We start from the raw sequence: 16,160 nt of genomic DNA on the forward strand, positions 1-16,160 counted from the left end.
CAGACAGCTGTTAAGGTTGGGTTATTAGGTATATGTAGGGTTGGGATAGGCAGATTTTTAATCAAAAATCTAAGGGTAATGGGGGGAAAGCAGGGGCGAGGATCATGAGGTGATCAATTGAACAGGAAGTCAGACTCGATGGGCTGAATAGCCTATTTCTGCGCCGATGTCTTACGGTTTAACAGGTCAGAGTCGAGGTGGAATCCTGCTGGTCACAACTTTATTAAATTGCTCTTTCTCCAGTACGCTTGGCTTCTGAATTTAATCTTTGCAAAAGTTGGGAGGATGGTTTGCTATTCCGAGCAAACGAGAGGTTACTCTTTCTAAAAATAAAGAACATAATCGGAAATAATGAGAAGCAGTCGAACGCACTTTGTTCAGGCTTTTTTTAAAAGAACACACCCAAAGATGGGAAACATTTGACGGTGTCCAAAAGTGTAAAAAAAATCCCAGTTTGAAGTTTGTGGCGCTCACTTTGTGGGATAAAAAGCCGCAATCAGGGTGCAGTGGGTAGCGGTGGGTTAGCGTGCTTACGCTGGACAGTGCCAGGCGGTCTCCGTGCTCCAGGTGCACCGTGCCTTTGCACTCTGATTCACCGTCTGGCGTGTTGGAACACACTTTGAAACTTACTCGCCAGCTGTTGAGGGTTTAGGGGGGAGGGATGGAATCAGTTGGTAGGTCACAACAGTTTTTTGTTTCCAGTCGAGCCTGTGTGCGTGTTTTTGGAGAACGTAGAGATCGGTTTGTAAACAGCGACTTGGAAACAATAGCAGTGTCTTAATGTGACGGGCTGGTCCTTTAAGAACTGGTGAGGGAGGTGGGGGCCAGAGAGAGAGAGACAGGCTGGCGTGTGGGGCTGCCAATCCCACTGGACACACCCCTCTTGGACTGGGAAGAAACGGGAAGGGTTTTTTTTGTCCCTTGTTTTTTCAGAAGCATCAAGTGCGCGGCGCAGCCCGGACTTGCTCAGTCGTGCTCTGCCTTGGTGTTGAATGTGAACGGGAAGACGATTTGTCCGGATACAAAGCGCCCCATTCCTGCAATGTGAGGGGCCCAGGAGCGATACCCTGGCAGAGGAAACCGCACAGCATCTGCACCCTAGCGAATGGTAACAGGTAAGAAATGATCAGAGCATTCACAGCTGGGGGGGCGGTGAGAGTCGGTGAGCTTTCAGTGGCAGCTGCGGGAGGAGAGTGAGAACTTTACAGGTCAGACCGTGTGTAGTAATTTGTAGCTGCTTTGTTGGAATTAGTGGCGAAAAGCAGCCAGCTTAGGTCAGGAACACTGATCAATTCTTGCACATGTAGGTGTTGGGGGGTGGGTGTGAGGACAGGGGAAAAAGACTTTTCCCAGACAGGCATTACAAAATAGGGGACATCGGCCCCCCTTTCTACAGGGAGGTTCCTGACAACACCACTGCTTTGTTTAGCTTTCCTTTATAAACAGATCGAAAGTGTGGACAAAATAATAACTAAAAGTTCAAAATCAGAAGGTTCAATGGACTACCTTCTGTGTCATGGATTTATGCATTCCACCGCAAATTAAGTTATTTTTTCGGGTTATTTTTGTCTAATTCTGGTGAAGATCGAACTATTAATATACAGCTCTCTTTTCTAAATTGGAGCATTTGCAATGAGCGGGTGTTGTTTTAAATAATGTTGAAACTATGCATGAAAGCTCCTGGAGGTGGTTCTGAGACCAGTGCTATGAGGTGAGGAGTTGAATTGCGGTTCTCAGTTCTGTCGATCGTGGTGCTGCTTGGTGATGGGGAGGATGGAGGGTGGTTGGGGAGGTAGAAACAGCTCTCTGAGTCTGTGTGTGTGTCTGTGTCTGTGTGTATGTAGAGAGGCAGCCTCCCTCTCACTCCTTACTCTGCATTCCAGAGCTGCTTGCGCATTTCTCTCTCGCCTTTACCGCCACGGCTGCTGGGAGACAGCACGGAAGAAGTCTCTTCGGTCCATTACATCTAATCCCATTTCCCAGCAATTGACTCATAGTCTTGTTTGCTGTGGCGTTCCAAGTCCTCTTCACCTAAATGTTTTGATTTGGTCCCACCTCTACGATCCATTTACACAGTGAATTCCAGGTGCCCACTAGCCACCCTCTTGCTTCCCCTCAGATCCACTCCCAAACCTCCCTCAGGTCCACTCCCAAACCTCCCTCAATCCACTCCAAACCTGCTGCTCCTTCCCTTAAAACTGTGCTCCCTGATCATTGACCCCCTTCAATTGAGAAGGAAGGAAAGTTTCCTCCATCACCTACCTCTTCAGAACTTCGTGCATCTCAGTCAGACCCCCCCCCCCCACCCCCACACCAGCTTTCTCTGTTCTAAGAAAACCAAACCCAGCCTGCCTGGTCACTCAGTGAACCTCTGTTTGGGTGAAATGGTTCATTTGATGTGAAAATGACCAACACAATGCTGCTTTACTTCACTGAACGGGACCTGCATTTCTTTTTATAAGCGGCGCATACGCTTTCTTGGGGTCTGAACACGGTCGAACATGCCATCTTCCTGAGCACCGAGCAGGGCACGTCACCAGCATTTGCAGCCTCATTCCGCGGGATCCGGGGTCTGTCTCCCCTGGCAATCTGTCAAAGACAGATTTGTCCTGAGCTTTTAATTCCTTGACAGTTTTGTGTTGTTTTAATCTTTGCAACTTGACGGTTTGAAGACACATTTGGTTAAAGGGATTAAACGTTACAAGTCACTTTCAACTAAGATTGTGAAAAAAATCTTGCGGCAGATCACTTTGAAAAGTTTAGATTTAAAGAAAAAATGAACAATCTGTTATGTGCATCTTTTGATATAAAGCTCCGGGAAAGTTTAAGTGTATCATGGTTTGTACGAATAAGGACGTTTCAACAGATTGTGGAGGTGGGAGTACAAGTGAGTCATTTAGAAAAATTGCAGAGAATTAGAAACGACCAGAGGAAAACGAAATACAAAGTAAAAATATAAAATGCAAGGAGAACTTAGCAAGTCAGAAATGAGAGAGAGTGTTATTGCACCCTAAGGGAAACAGTACACGCTTTATGGGAGGGACACCTCTCCGTAATTGGGTTTGCAGAGATGATGCCTCTTGAATATGGGATCAGTGATGGAAGCGGTTGTCCTGATGAAGTCGATCTTTCTGGCGTGAGCGAAGAACAAACTCCGTAATGCAGTAGGCGTCTCAACCCAAAACTTCCTTGTTGTGGCTCCTGATCGGACCGGGGGGTATTTTGTTTCAGATTGAGGAGATTCAGTGAGACAAACATTGTGTGATTCCGTAACGAAGCTTCAACAGCGACTTTGATATCTGAGTTGCCAGATTTGATTCCACTGGGTGAGTTTGGAAATTTTACTCAGTTTGTTGCACGGAACAGTATAAAATACTAAATGTGTGCGGCAGTGTTACAGCGATGGGGGGTGGATACTTTATAAAGTCCTCCGAACTTTCAGTAATTTATAATACAAACAAAGGACAAAACAGACCAAAGCATTAACCTGAACCTGACATTGAAAACAAGGGAACTTCTAATACACACTCCAAATTGAGAAACTTGAGAATTTAAATATATTCCAAGGTCTCTTGTCATGTTCTGCCACCTAGCGGTGAGATAACAACAGGCAGCAAAACGGCTACTGGTTGCTACTTTCCGAGTAGAAAGAGCTAACCTAGGTGTGGCCAGCCTTTAAGAACTAAGCTGGGAAAGATAATGTTTTGTAAACGGCCAGCGAAAAGTACAAGTTATAGATTTAATATTTTCACTGTTGCAAAAAGAAACTAGCTCAAGAATACCTCCAACTAATTTTGAAACTGAACCAAGGAATAAGAAGACCCAAATATTACCACTGAGCCAAAGCTAACACATTGATACATCATTATTGGCAGCGAATGTTTTGTCTAGTGAGGTTTTATTGAGCCCTGATGCTATGGAATACCAGTGATTATCTTCATGAAACACAGATGTATTGGAGGTGCCTTCTAAAAAGATTTATTCCAGCACCTTCAGGCCTTGCCAAGCCACACACGGGGTCAGCTTTGGTTTATGAAGGGAAAATCATGCCCAACAAGTTTATTCTGGTGTAGAGAGGGCAAGCAAGCAAATTGCTTCTGTGCTCCTCCTTTATGTTTTAATTTTAAAGCAATGAATACAAGAATTATTGCTTTTGTCAACTAAATCATCTTCCTTTAAATTTTTTGGAAAATAATTCCATAAGATCACTTGTAAAATATTTACAGAGTTCACTTTTACACCTGAATTAGGTGCAGAAATAAGCCACTCTGGCCCTCAAGGCTGCTTTGCTTTTCAAAAAAGATCATGACTGATCCAATCGTATCCTCAATTCGACTTGCCCGGCTATCCCAATAACCTTTGATCCCCTTGTTATAGACAAAATCTATTTACCTCTGCCTTAAAAAAATTCCACCTGCACTCTTCCCCAGAGAATAGAGTTCCACAGACTCACGAGCTTAAGGGGGAAAAAAAATTCTCATCTTAAATGAAATGCCCCTTAATTTTAAACTCCTAGCTCTAGTTACTCCCAAAGGGGAAAAATATCCTTTCAAGCACCCATTCTGTTATGCCCCTCAGATTTTTTTATGTCTCAATAAGATTTTTTTCTTATCCTTTTAAACTCTAATGGAATCAGCCTCATTCCAGCTCAGCTTTCCTCATAAGTTAGGCACTTCATTCCAGGAATCAATTCAATGAACTCTTTCTGAGTTGCTTCTAATGCAATTGCATCCTTTCTTAAACAAGGAGACCTAACAGCACACAGTACTCACAGTGTGATTTTATCAATACCCTGTACGAATACAGTACATCTCCCAACTTTTATATTCCATTTAGTTTTACATTCCAGACTTTTCAAGATATTAATTTAAACATTTCCCAAAAGAATTTCAGGAGATAATGACAGCATATAAAACAAAAAGGCAGTATATTAATTATAGGTGATTTTAACATTCATGCATATTGGGAGAGCCGGATTGGCAGAGAACACCATGGGGAAGAATGCAAAATGTGTTTGGAACACTTTCCCAGAACCATATGTTGTTGGTCCAACCCAGGATTGAACTATTTTGGATCTGGTGATACACGATGAGGTCCATGCAATAAGTGATGTCAGAGTAAAAGACCCCTTAGGAAACAGTGATCATAATATGGTAGAATTTAGCAATTAGTTTGAGAGGGAAAATTTGTATTAGAAACAACTGTGCCAATCTTAAATAAGGGCAATAACAAAAGGAAAGAGGACAGCTAACTGGAGTAGTCTACAAAAGGGGTTTAGCACTAAAGATAATTGAGGAACAATAGCAGACGTTTAAGGACATAGTTCTTGGCCTACAGCAAATGTGTATCCTAGTGAGAAAGAAGGATTCAGGGAAGAGGTAAGTCAACCAGGGTTAGCTAGGGAAGTTAATGCTCGCATCAAATTAAAACACACACAGTTGAAACATGTGCAATAGGACAAAGATTAGTAGTAAGACAGGAGATTAGGACCGTTTGAAAAAAACCAACAAAAACGATCAAAAAATGTAGAGGGAGAAGATAAACTTTGACAGTAAATTTGCTAGTAACATCAAAATGAAACCAAGAGCTTTTTAAAATATATAAGAGGAAGAGATAGGGAAAGTGAACCTAAGCTACTTAGGGAGTAAGGCTGTGAAAATAATGGTGAATCAGGGAATGGTAGAGGAGTTTTTGCATCAGACTTTACAGTAGAAGACCCTAATAGCATTCAAAAATTATTAAATAATCAAGGGCAAAAAGGAGGAGAGGAAATAAATACAATAACAATCACTGGAGAAAAAGTGCAAGAGAAATGAATGGCTCTCAAGACTGAAGCCTCCTGGAGCTTTTGAAATACGTCAGAGGATATTAAAAGAAGTAGCTGTAGAGATAGTGGATGCACGGGTAATAATCTTACAAAAATCCTTAGATTCTTCTGGATAAATCACAGAGGATTGAAAAACTAATCTGGCAGATTGGAAAACAATGTAACACTTTATTTAGATGGGGAAGGAAACAAAAACCTCAGGTAACAATGGATTAGTTAGCTTAATATCTGTTATCAGGAAAATATTAGAGTCCACTTTACAGATTGCAATAGCAAGAGCACTTAGAAATACATCATGTGATGACACGGGGTCAGCTTTGGTTTATGAAGGGAAAATCATGCCCAACAAGTTTATTACAATTTTGAGGAAGTAATAAGCAGGATCGATAAAGGGGATGCACTGGATGTAAAATAATTGAATTTTCAGAAAATGTTTGATAAGGTATCACATGCTAAAGTACTTACTAAGACAGGAGCCCATAGTGTTAGTGATAGTATATTAACATGCATAGACAATTGGCTAACTAGTAGAAGTCAGAATTGGCGTTCTGGCTATTTCGGGATGGCACGCACTAACCAGTGGAGTACCGTAGGGTTCAGTGCTTGGGCCACAATTATCACAATATGTTTTATGATTTGGATGAGACAGTGAAGTTCTTGGATGACAACTAAAATAGATGGGAAGCCAAGTGATGAGGATGCCACAAGAAGTCTGCAAAGGGACATAGACAAGTGTGTGGACAAAAACTTGGCAGATGGAATATAATGTGGATAAATGTGAAGTCATTTACTTTGGCAGGAAGATTAGAGGAACTGAATATCATTTAAATGGAGAAAAACTGCAGAAAGTCACAGCACAGAGGGAATTGGAGTCTTCATGCATGAATCTAAAGTATGTTAATGTCAGAGTAAGGGGTTGTACTCTGTAATAAGGAGGAATTTCTTCTCTTAGGAAAGTAAATTTGTGAATTCTTTTCTCCAGAGGGCTTTTAAGCTGCGTCATTAAGTATACTCAAGGTTGAGATTGATAGATTTTCCATCAGTAAGGAAATTCAGGGTTATATGTAAAAGGCAGGAAAATTGAGTTGAGGGTTGTCATATCAGCTAAGTTGAGTGGTAGAGCAGATTGATGGGCTGAATAGTCTTCTCCTGCTCCTACACCTTATAGTCTTTATGGCCCACTTCTGCTCCTACTTTCTATTGTCTTGTGGCCTTCAAGGATCATTCAGAAGAGAAATACTTATTTTTAATTAGTAGTATCTTGAGGGAGACCATTAACTTTGAAAAAGGTATTTGAAGTCCTAATTATTAACTGAACATGCTGCATCACAAAATTTCAAGTTCTATACAAAACAGTTCTGTCAAATAAAGCATCTAGCTTAAGATTTCATAAAACCTGAAAATCTCAACCTGTTCTACTTTGATTTCTACCATAGTGTTGCCCTATACAATACAGGATCTTGAAGGTCCTTTCACATCTACTGAGACCATTGTGACAACTCTCAATTCAGTTTGATTTTCCTCAGGGATAGTGTAATTCTCCTGACATATAAGACTTCTTGGGGTTGTATTAATGATTGTGGATGTCTCACCTCAAGCAAGAAAGCCATGAGGTTCCAGCTCCAAAATCAGAACGACCCATTATTTTTGATAGGCCTTTGCTGCACCATCTGGCAGATTCTTTCTTCCTGCTGGTTTTAAAGCTGTTTCCAGGCTTCAACTAACTTCCTGTTTCAAATCATGGAGATTAACCTAAATTTTTTTAAAAAAGGTATCTCCCTACAGTGCGATCTACCATGGTTTGAAATAAAATATTACAAGATAGTTCAATTCAGGTTCTTTCAAAAACATGTTTTTTGAGATTTGTAGTACTTTAACAGTGTTTATTGTTTTAGCTTTATACCAATATTATGTATTACAAATGCTGAAGGGAAAAAAAACAGGAATTCTTTCAAATTTGTTTTGAACGATTTGATTAGTTCATTAGCAAAGGAATATTAACACAGCAAACTATAATTATGAAGTGGGAGATTGAGTGGAAGTGTTGATGGGGACCAGCATGCTACCAGGCAACTATCTCCAGTTAAATGGTAGGCTCCAGCATGGGAGATGGAGCTTTTTCCATTAGGAAGATCCTGGTGGTGCCATCAGTTTTCCTATTAATGCCCAACTATTTTCCAACTTTGTTTCTGTACCTAATGCTTAATTAGACCCCACAGGACCTGCAAAACTCTTGCCTGTAACTTCTGTTGGAAGTAAGTTTGGCACGAGAGCATGACAAGGACACAAACGAGGTAGTGAAATAAATGACCAGAAATTCTGTTTTAGTGATACTAATTGAGGGATCAATTATAGCTGTTACAGGGTTAAACTAAAAAGCAGCAAGTAACGTTCATACCTTGCACGTACCAGACAACAATCAAGAATTCAGTCACCTCCTCAGGACTTTCGAAGGAATTGCCATTGCTGGATACAATATAATCAACATTCTGGGGATTACCGTTGATCAAAGCCTTAACTGAATCAACCAAATAAATACAATGGTTACAAAACAGGGGGTTCAGAAGTTGGGAATTCTGTGAGAACTAACTTGTTTCTTGAATACCTTTCCAATAGATAAGATTGAATGTGATTGAACTTCAATAATGCAACTCAAACAACTCTCAACAAGTTGGATAAGATTTACATGAAGCAGCCTGTTTCTGTTCCTCTACCACTGATACAGAGTGGCAGCTATGTGTACTATATACAAGGAGCACTGCAGAACATGGAGTCTTCTTTGATAGCAGCTTTGAAATCTGTGGCCTCTACCACTTAACAAGACAAGGGCAACAGATAAGAGGGAACAGTAAACCTTCACCTTGAAGTCACACACAACCCAACTTATGTATATCAGTATATATGCAAAATATATCACTATTTCTTCATTGCTACTGGGTGAAATTCCTGGGACTTTCTCCTAGCACCACAGCATTGTGGTTACACCTACACATCATGGACTGCAGCAATCCGAGAAGGCAACTCACCACAATCTTCTCAAGGACAGTTTCGGAATGGGCAATAAATGCTGATCTTGCCAGTGATGCTCACATACCATGAATGTGTAAAATTTGGAGAATTTCCCTCCCCAGAATGACAATTATTACAGTGCAGAAGGCCATTCAGCCCAACATAACTGCACTGGCTCTCTGAGCGTTCTGACTTAGTGCCAAACTCCTGACTTCTCCCCGTAATCGTGCATTGTGTTTCTACTTAAATAGTCATCCAGTGTTGTCTTGAATGCCTCTTCTGCTAAGAGTGCTAGTGGGATCATTTGAGAGGGAGGTGAGGCCTCAGTTGAACATTTCCTGTAAAATTTTATAGAATTAAATTTCCTGCATGAATAAATTAGGCAAAATTATTGTTTTTCCTTGTCTTTATCTTTCTTCAATAACTCCAACATAAGGAATATAATCATGTGAATCAAAAGGAGAGGAATAACATGAACATATATCTTTAACTCTCTCAAAACCTATTATCATATTATATAATTATTGTCTTATTGTGTAATACATTATTAAAACATTAGTCTTGTCGATAAAATCGAAACAATTTGTGGTAAGGCAAGGATTTTTGAAAATACAAAAACCATTTCAAATTAAGGAAGCTGAATATATTATACATGTATTTACTTCTCAACTAGTTCTATAATTTTCTGTTTTATAAATTTGTGTCTTTTGAAAGTTACTATGAACATAAATATTCAACAGCTTCAAAGAATTCCAGCCCTTAATTTAAAGCAGTCAAATCAACATGTAGACAATCGGGTTGTACCTTTGTTAAACACCTGTCAAATTCATAAACAAAGCAAATGTTTCAAAGCTCAGTCAGTCATTACTGTTGTAGCCATTGTTATGTTATGCAAATCTGAGCAAACAAGTGTAATAATATTCCTGTCAGTCTGTGTGTATTGGTATCCAGCTGCTCACTTAAACTGTTACAGTAGTAACCAGTGATCTTCCTCCGTATCACCTGCATGTGATGAGACCTTCATGATTGGTACTTTTCTGAATCCATGTTCTCCATTTTAATTCAAATCGTACTGTAATCTCCATCCAATTCTTCTTGATTCTCCTCGTTAGTGATATCAATTTGGTTCTGTCATTGAGTGGCAGTCAGGGGAATGTCACTGTGAGGCACGACTAATACAACATTCCTTGTAATTTAGATCTGGTTTGATTCTTATGACAGGAAATGATAGAAGGAGTATCAGTTCAACATCACGTTCTAAAGACAGCACTTCTGACAGTGTTGTCCGCCCTGTGTGGTGCACTGAAATGAATATTCAAATGTAATGCTTAAGCCTCTGGTGTAGGATTGAACACGTGACTGTCTGACTCAGTGGTGAAAGTTGTAGCTCAGACCCAAGTCTGATACCTTGGCAAGTTTACCAGTGAAATGAGGATGTATTCCTTTACACAAAGAATAAACTATACCTAAAGTTGTATTCCAAATAAGACAGTGGAAGAGAAACATTATGGAATCAATCAAGAAGCTGTTAGGTTCTGTGATGGGTGTGAGGGCAGGGAGAGAGTTCTTTCTGTGAGCTATACATATATTTCTGCTTGATCATCTGCGTATCCAACTTCAATGTTCACACCCAGCACAAAGTAGCTGCAATGTGCATCACATACAGGATGCACTGGTGCCTCACCAAGCTTCCATTGAGAGCAACTTCCAAATGAACAACATCTACAACCTGGAAGGACAGATGAGAACATCATTACCCGTCCAACCTACACAACATTTTGATGGATGTAAATCCTTACTCCTTCACTATCACTGAGGTAAAATCATGGAAATCAGTCCCTAATGAAATGATTCCTACATCAAATGGACTTTAGCAATTCAAGAAGTGATGCACTGCCACTTTCTTAATGGCAATTATGAATGGGTAATAAATGCTTAGCCAGCTACTGAGCACAGATTCCAAGAAACAATAAAAAGAAATACATTTCTAGAAATGGTCTCCTTGAATCAGTGAAAAATTGTGTTGTAGCTTATTTTTCTCCATTGAGTGGGAAAAGTTCATGATCTGAATAAACCTCAGTCTGGTGACATCATGTGAAGGGAAGTAAACTCATGGCATGACCTTCCTGCTCATCTCACAAAACAGTCTGTGTTATAGAGTCATACAGCATGGAAACAGACCTTTCAGTCCAACCAGTCCAGGCTGACCATAATCCCAAACTAAACTAGTCCCACCTTCCTGAGCAAACCCTTCTTATCCATGTACTTATCCAAATGTCTTTTACATGTGATATCTGCATCCACATACACTACTTCCTCTGGAACTTCATTCCACATGTCAGAAAGGAGACACAAGCTGAGAAGAGTGCACGAGGGAACAATTGTATTCTTCAGCGTTCACAAGAATTGGATTCTATTCCCACTGTTCCTTCTAAATCTCTGATTCAAAATGACAAGTTCAACCATATACAGTTCTGTAATTTTATTTTGAAAAGGGATAAAGAATGACTGTGCGAGAAAAGTCAAAAAGATAGACCTAAGTAGACAGCCCTTTCAAAAAATTCTTTATTGCATCCGAGGGCTGAATTACCTCCTTTATGTTGCAGTATCTATGATTCAAAGTTATCTTTTTCTTACTGAAGCAGTATTGGTTCAAATTATATTACAGTTTAAGTTCCACAATGCCATTGAGATGTTGACTTTTGATCATTTTGATAGATACATAACAAAACACTTCTTAATGTACATGTATGAAAACAGAACTGAAAAATCTATTTTTTTCACAATTAAAGCCATTTTTCTCCTTTTCCTGACAGAAAATCTTCTGTTTTCACCATGGGAATAATACAACTTTTAATATTACTTTCGATGAACACATTTGCCTTTGGGATTGGCACTGAGGAAGATTATACCTGGCATTTACAAAGAGCACCTCAAGTATTGGACAGAAGGACCATAAGCATAGAACCTCCAAGATTTGAAGCTAAAACCAAATTGTTGATAAATTCAACCTGTGGGATTGTTTGCCAAAAGAAACTACCACTGCCAACCGTGTCTGACTTTCAGAATTACCTTTCATATGAAACACTGTACCACAACGGAACACGTACGTTGACTGAGGTAGATGTCAAAGATTTCAACATGAAAAATGAATTTGAGATTGCTCAGAAAAAAGGCCATTCTAGGAGAAGGAGGCAGGTCTTTGGGCTAGACAGCAGATTTAGCATTGGTAACACACATTTCATAACTAGCTATCCTTTTAATACAGCAGTGAAAATCTCTACAGGGTGTACTGGGATTCTAGTGTCAGAGAAACATGTGCTAACAGCAGCTCATTGCATTCATGATGGTAGAGACTATGTGAAAGGTGCCAAAAGGCTAAGAGTGGGATTTTTAAAGTTGAGATCCAAGAGGGGTGGAAGGAAGAGAGGATCGAAGAGGATTAAACGATCAACAAGGGATAAGCCATCTTTCCAATGGTCAAGAGTAAAGCGTACCCAAGTACCAAAGGGCTGGTTCAAAGGAGTGGCTGATGATATTGCAGTGGATTATGATTATGCTATTCTTGAATTAAAGCGACCTCAGAAACACAAATATATGGAGATTGGAATTAGTCCCTCTGTCCAAAACATGCCAAGCAACCGGATTCACTTTTCAGGCTTTGATACTGACAGACCGGGGAAACTGGTATATCGCTTCTGCACTGTGTCTGATGAATCCAACGATCTATTCTATCAGTATTGTGATGCTAATCCTGGGTCAAGTGGCTCAGGTATTTACATTCGTCTGAAAGAGCCAGACAAGCATTCGTGGAAACGCAAAATCATTGGAGTCTTTTCTGGTCATCAGTGGGTGGATGTCAATGGTGTACAGCAGGATTACAATGTGGCTGTGCGCATTACTCCACTGAAATATGCACAGATATGTTTCTGGATACATGGAAACTATGCTGATTGCAGGGATGGTTGATGGAATTGGTTAAATATATTCCATGTATTTCTATCTTTGTACTTGTGTGCAAACATAGATTTTCTGCATATAAAATAGATGATGGCATTCCATCAATGCACATTTAAATGATATGTGCATTTTCATCTCAACTAAAAGAATCTGTTCAGGGTGCTCTAACTTAAGTATATAAAATATAAAAGTAATGGGACTATTTCAGAGTATATTGTTGACTGGTAATGTTGCTGTTCAAGTTGTTTAGTTGTTCAGTATTTGATTTACTGTAATAATTAATCTCTGGAACAAATTACTCAAGATTGATTAAAAACCCAATAGGTGTTATACCTAATGAATTTGTAAGATGTATTAAATTGGAGAATGGTTCTCTTGCTCATTCCTAAAGTTATTTTTAGATGTTTGAAGAATGCACTACTACGATCTCCACAACATCATTACTTGTCCTTTATCCATAAAAACTAAGATAGACTCAGATTTTACACATGGCATTTATTAAAGTACAAATACTTGTTCTAGTAATAAAATGTACAAAGCTAGCCAAACCTCATTTGTTACTGAATTTCTAGTTGTTTGTAATGTAAATTAAGGTGTTGTATCATTTGTCTCAGTAGTACTGATCAACTTTTGTAATATCTGGAACTGGAGATTTGTAATGAGTTTTGGTCATATCTTAACACAAGTGTAAGGATTTGTTGATATACTCAGACAGATTTCAGAGAATAAATCTGTGAAAATTGTGTAAAATCAACTTGGCAATTAATCCAGTTAAAAGTATTCAAAATTCAACCATCTCTCCTTTATTATATTTAAAAGTACTGAGTCAGCGTTAGGTTAAAAAATATCACCTACACTGAGGAAAATTACTGCCTTTGGGATAATAATTGTCCAAGAACAGTTTCTTTTTCCAGAAAATCTGACAATCTGTTTGAGAATGAATTGTCGGAAACATCTTATTCAGTTGTATCTAACCATTCGAATAGAATTAGAAACTAATGCTTAAAGTATCAGTCTAATAATTTGTTGTGCTAACTGTATGCAATGTTTATTTATATAGAGATCAATGGTTCAGTCCTGCAGTCTTGTCTGAAGTAAAAGCGTATGCCAACTAGTAACATGATTCAGAACTTATCTATGGCCGCATTTGGTAACAAACATTGTTCTTTAAAGGTGCAGTACAGAATACTTCCATAAATAAAAACTGAAATAGTATGTTGGTGCTAACATTCGTCTGAAAACATATATTTCAGTGGAAATAAAATCACAAGATATAGATAGAGTGAATCAGCAAATTCGGGGAACTAGGAAGGTCAGGAAGATCCTACTACTTTAAATGCACTGTTGCTGTATTATTTGCTACAGTCACTATCTTTGCATGTTAAGCAGTTTTCATATATGAGAACTATAAAGATAGAATAGAAAATAATTTAGTTAAAAACTGTAAAGTGGCTCACTCTGCTCACTCAGTTCTTTCACTCTTTAAAATTAAATATAACTACTCAAACACAAACTGTGGATAAAAAAACACAGGAGCACTTCTTTGATGAATAGTTCAAATGAAGATGATTGCTAAATTGAGAATAATGTTTAATATTTTTTAGGCCAAACACAAGATCACAAAAAAATACATTTTCAGGAGGAAACATTGATGAAAAATGGTATCACAGATTACTTCCAAACTAATAAAGAGTACTCTTCTTCCAAGATAATTACACAACTCCGAAATTCAACCAAAGTCCAATGGTAAAATGTCCTGGATTGGATAATGACTGACAACGATCATAAGGAGAATTATATAACAGGAAAAAATGTGTGTCGATCATTTATTTGTTAGAAGCAGGATTCAGGTTGCTTTGCATACTTGCTCTTTTGTTGTTTTAAGAATTTCATGAAATGCATGTTTGGAAAGTAACGTTCTTTGTAGATTCACTGAGATGTTGTATACTGTAAAACACAATGTATGCTTTGAACCTCACTGTATATTCAGCAGGAAAATAAAGACCTTTTCAGTCTCGTTATCTGTTGTGCTTTTTCTAAAATAAGGAGCTAGTTGCACTTTCCGAGTATTCATAGTATGATGTTTATTGCACGTCATCAGCAGTGTATTATATTGCCTCTAAGTTGAGTTGTCATCAAATTAATTTATTCAGTCAATAATCCTGCAAGTCATTCTGATCACATAGTAATTATGTTCCATAATTCACTCATTGCTCATACTGCTGAATTTCGCAAACAAATCTCTTGACCTTCAGTAACAGGTAAGTTATTTCTAAAGGGAGTAAACCAATCAATTTTGCACACCAAACATTAAATATGGTAATAATCAGAAGATTGATTGAGGTTGACAATTCAATGGCTCCACCTTGTTTTTGAAGCAAATGTCTCAGCGTGAGTCATGGTGATAATACAACACACATTATAAAACTAGAGATGGAAATGTGGCTTGAAGACACAAACAACCTTCACCTAAAAACAAAACAACCTACAAGTACAGTAGCATTAGATTTTGCAACATTAAATGGGCCCTATATGTAATAGTAGTGCATCAAAACTACTACAGCTCAGCTCAGATGAAAAATTGTCATTCCAGATTTGTTTGTTTCAGTGCCAAAGTGCATTTGGATGATTGTCTACTTTGCTCACATCAAGAAACTGATAAACATTGAGCTTTATTTAAAATAACCCATTGGTACATTAATTTCCATTTCCATTCTTCATCCAAAGCAGTAAGTGTGGTGTAATCAATTATAAAAACTGCAAGTGTGCTGGAGTTAATCTGAAGCTGGATTTTATGGGGAGCTGTGCCCTCTATCCCCACTTGACCCCAAATCAGTGTCTATGGAAAAGTAAGTTGCCCTCATACATTTTGCATTTGCAGGCTGTGAACTGACTCAGTGCAAATCCTTGCATCCCTAACTGTGGAAGATGCTCTACCTTTGAGAACTGCCAGCCAATCCATTGGCCTGTAGCTCTGACCCCACCAGGGCCAGGTTGCTGGGGCTAAAGGCAGTTCCCTGAAAAATAGGTGATTGCTGATGTCAGGTTTCAGGGATGTCCAGGGCATCAATGGGGCCTGATTGGTAGATATGGGAGGACAGAGAGTGTGTGTGTGGAGATACTGGCACAGGTGATTCCTCCAAAGGAGAATCACCCTTCTTCCTGAACACCAGTTTGATAAGTACAACGTGCCAGGCTATCTGTTTGTTCCAGGCCTCCTCCTGCCTTGAGTAAAATAACAGCGGGGAGAGGATGAGGCATTCACTAATGGAGCACTCAAGTCCCTCACTGGGCCCAAAAGGGAACAAGCTACCTACTTATCCACTGTCTCCCATGTAAAAGAGATAGATCAAGATGCATTGTG

General features: G+C 39.0%; 1 protein-coding gene across 2 annotated transcripts; it reads left to right on the plus strand.

The window, feature by feature from the left end:
* Nucleotides 1-803: 803 nt before the first annotated feature.
* prss35 (serine protease 35) lies at nucleotides 804-14,817 on the plus strand. Of its 2 annotated transcripts, XM_048531642.2 has the most exons (3): nucleotides 804-1,115; nucleotides 3,232-3,326; nucleotides 11,653-14,817. In XM_048531642.2, exon 3 carries the CDS (start codon nucleotides 11,672-11,674, stop codon nucleotides 12,803-12,805), a length of 1,134 nt encoding a protein of 377 aa, XP_048387599.1. In that variant the 5' UTR covers nucleotides 804-1,115; nucleotides 3,232-3,326; nucleotides 11,653-11,671; the 3' UTR covers nucleotides 12,806-14,817. The 2 variants fall into 2 exon arrangements, with proteins under 2 accessions (XP_048387599.1, XP_048387598.1); XM_048531641.2 differs by lacking the exon at nucleotides 3,232-3,326 and having other exon boundaries at nucleotides 806-1,115.
* The last annotated feature ends 1,343 nt before the right edge of the window (nucleotides 14,818-16,160 follow it).

This window comes from Stegostoma tigrinum, chromosome 4 (assembly GCF_030684315.1).
Source record: "Stegostoma tigrinum isolate sSteTig4 chromosome 4, sSteTig4.hap1, whole genome shotgun sequence".
Classification (NCBI taxonomy): domain Eukaryota; kingdom Metazoa; phylum Chordata; class Chondrichthyes; order Orectolobiformes; family Stegostomatidae; genus Stegostoma; species Stegostoma tigrinum.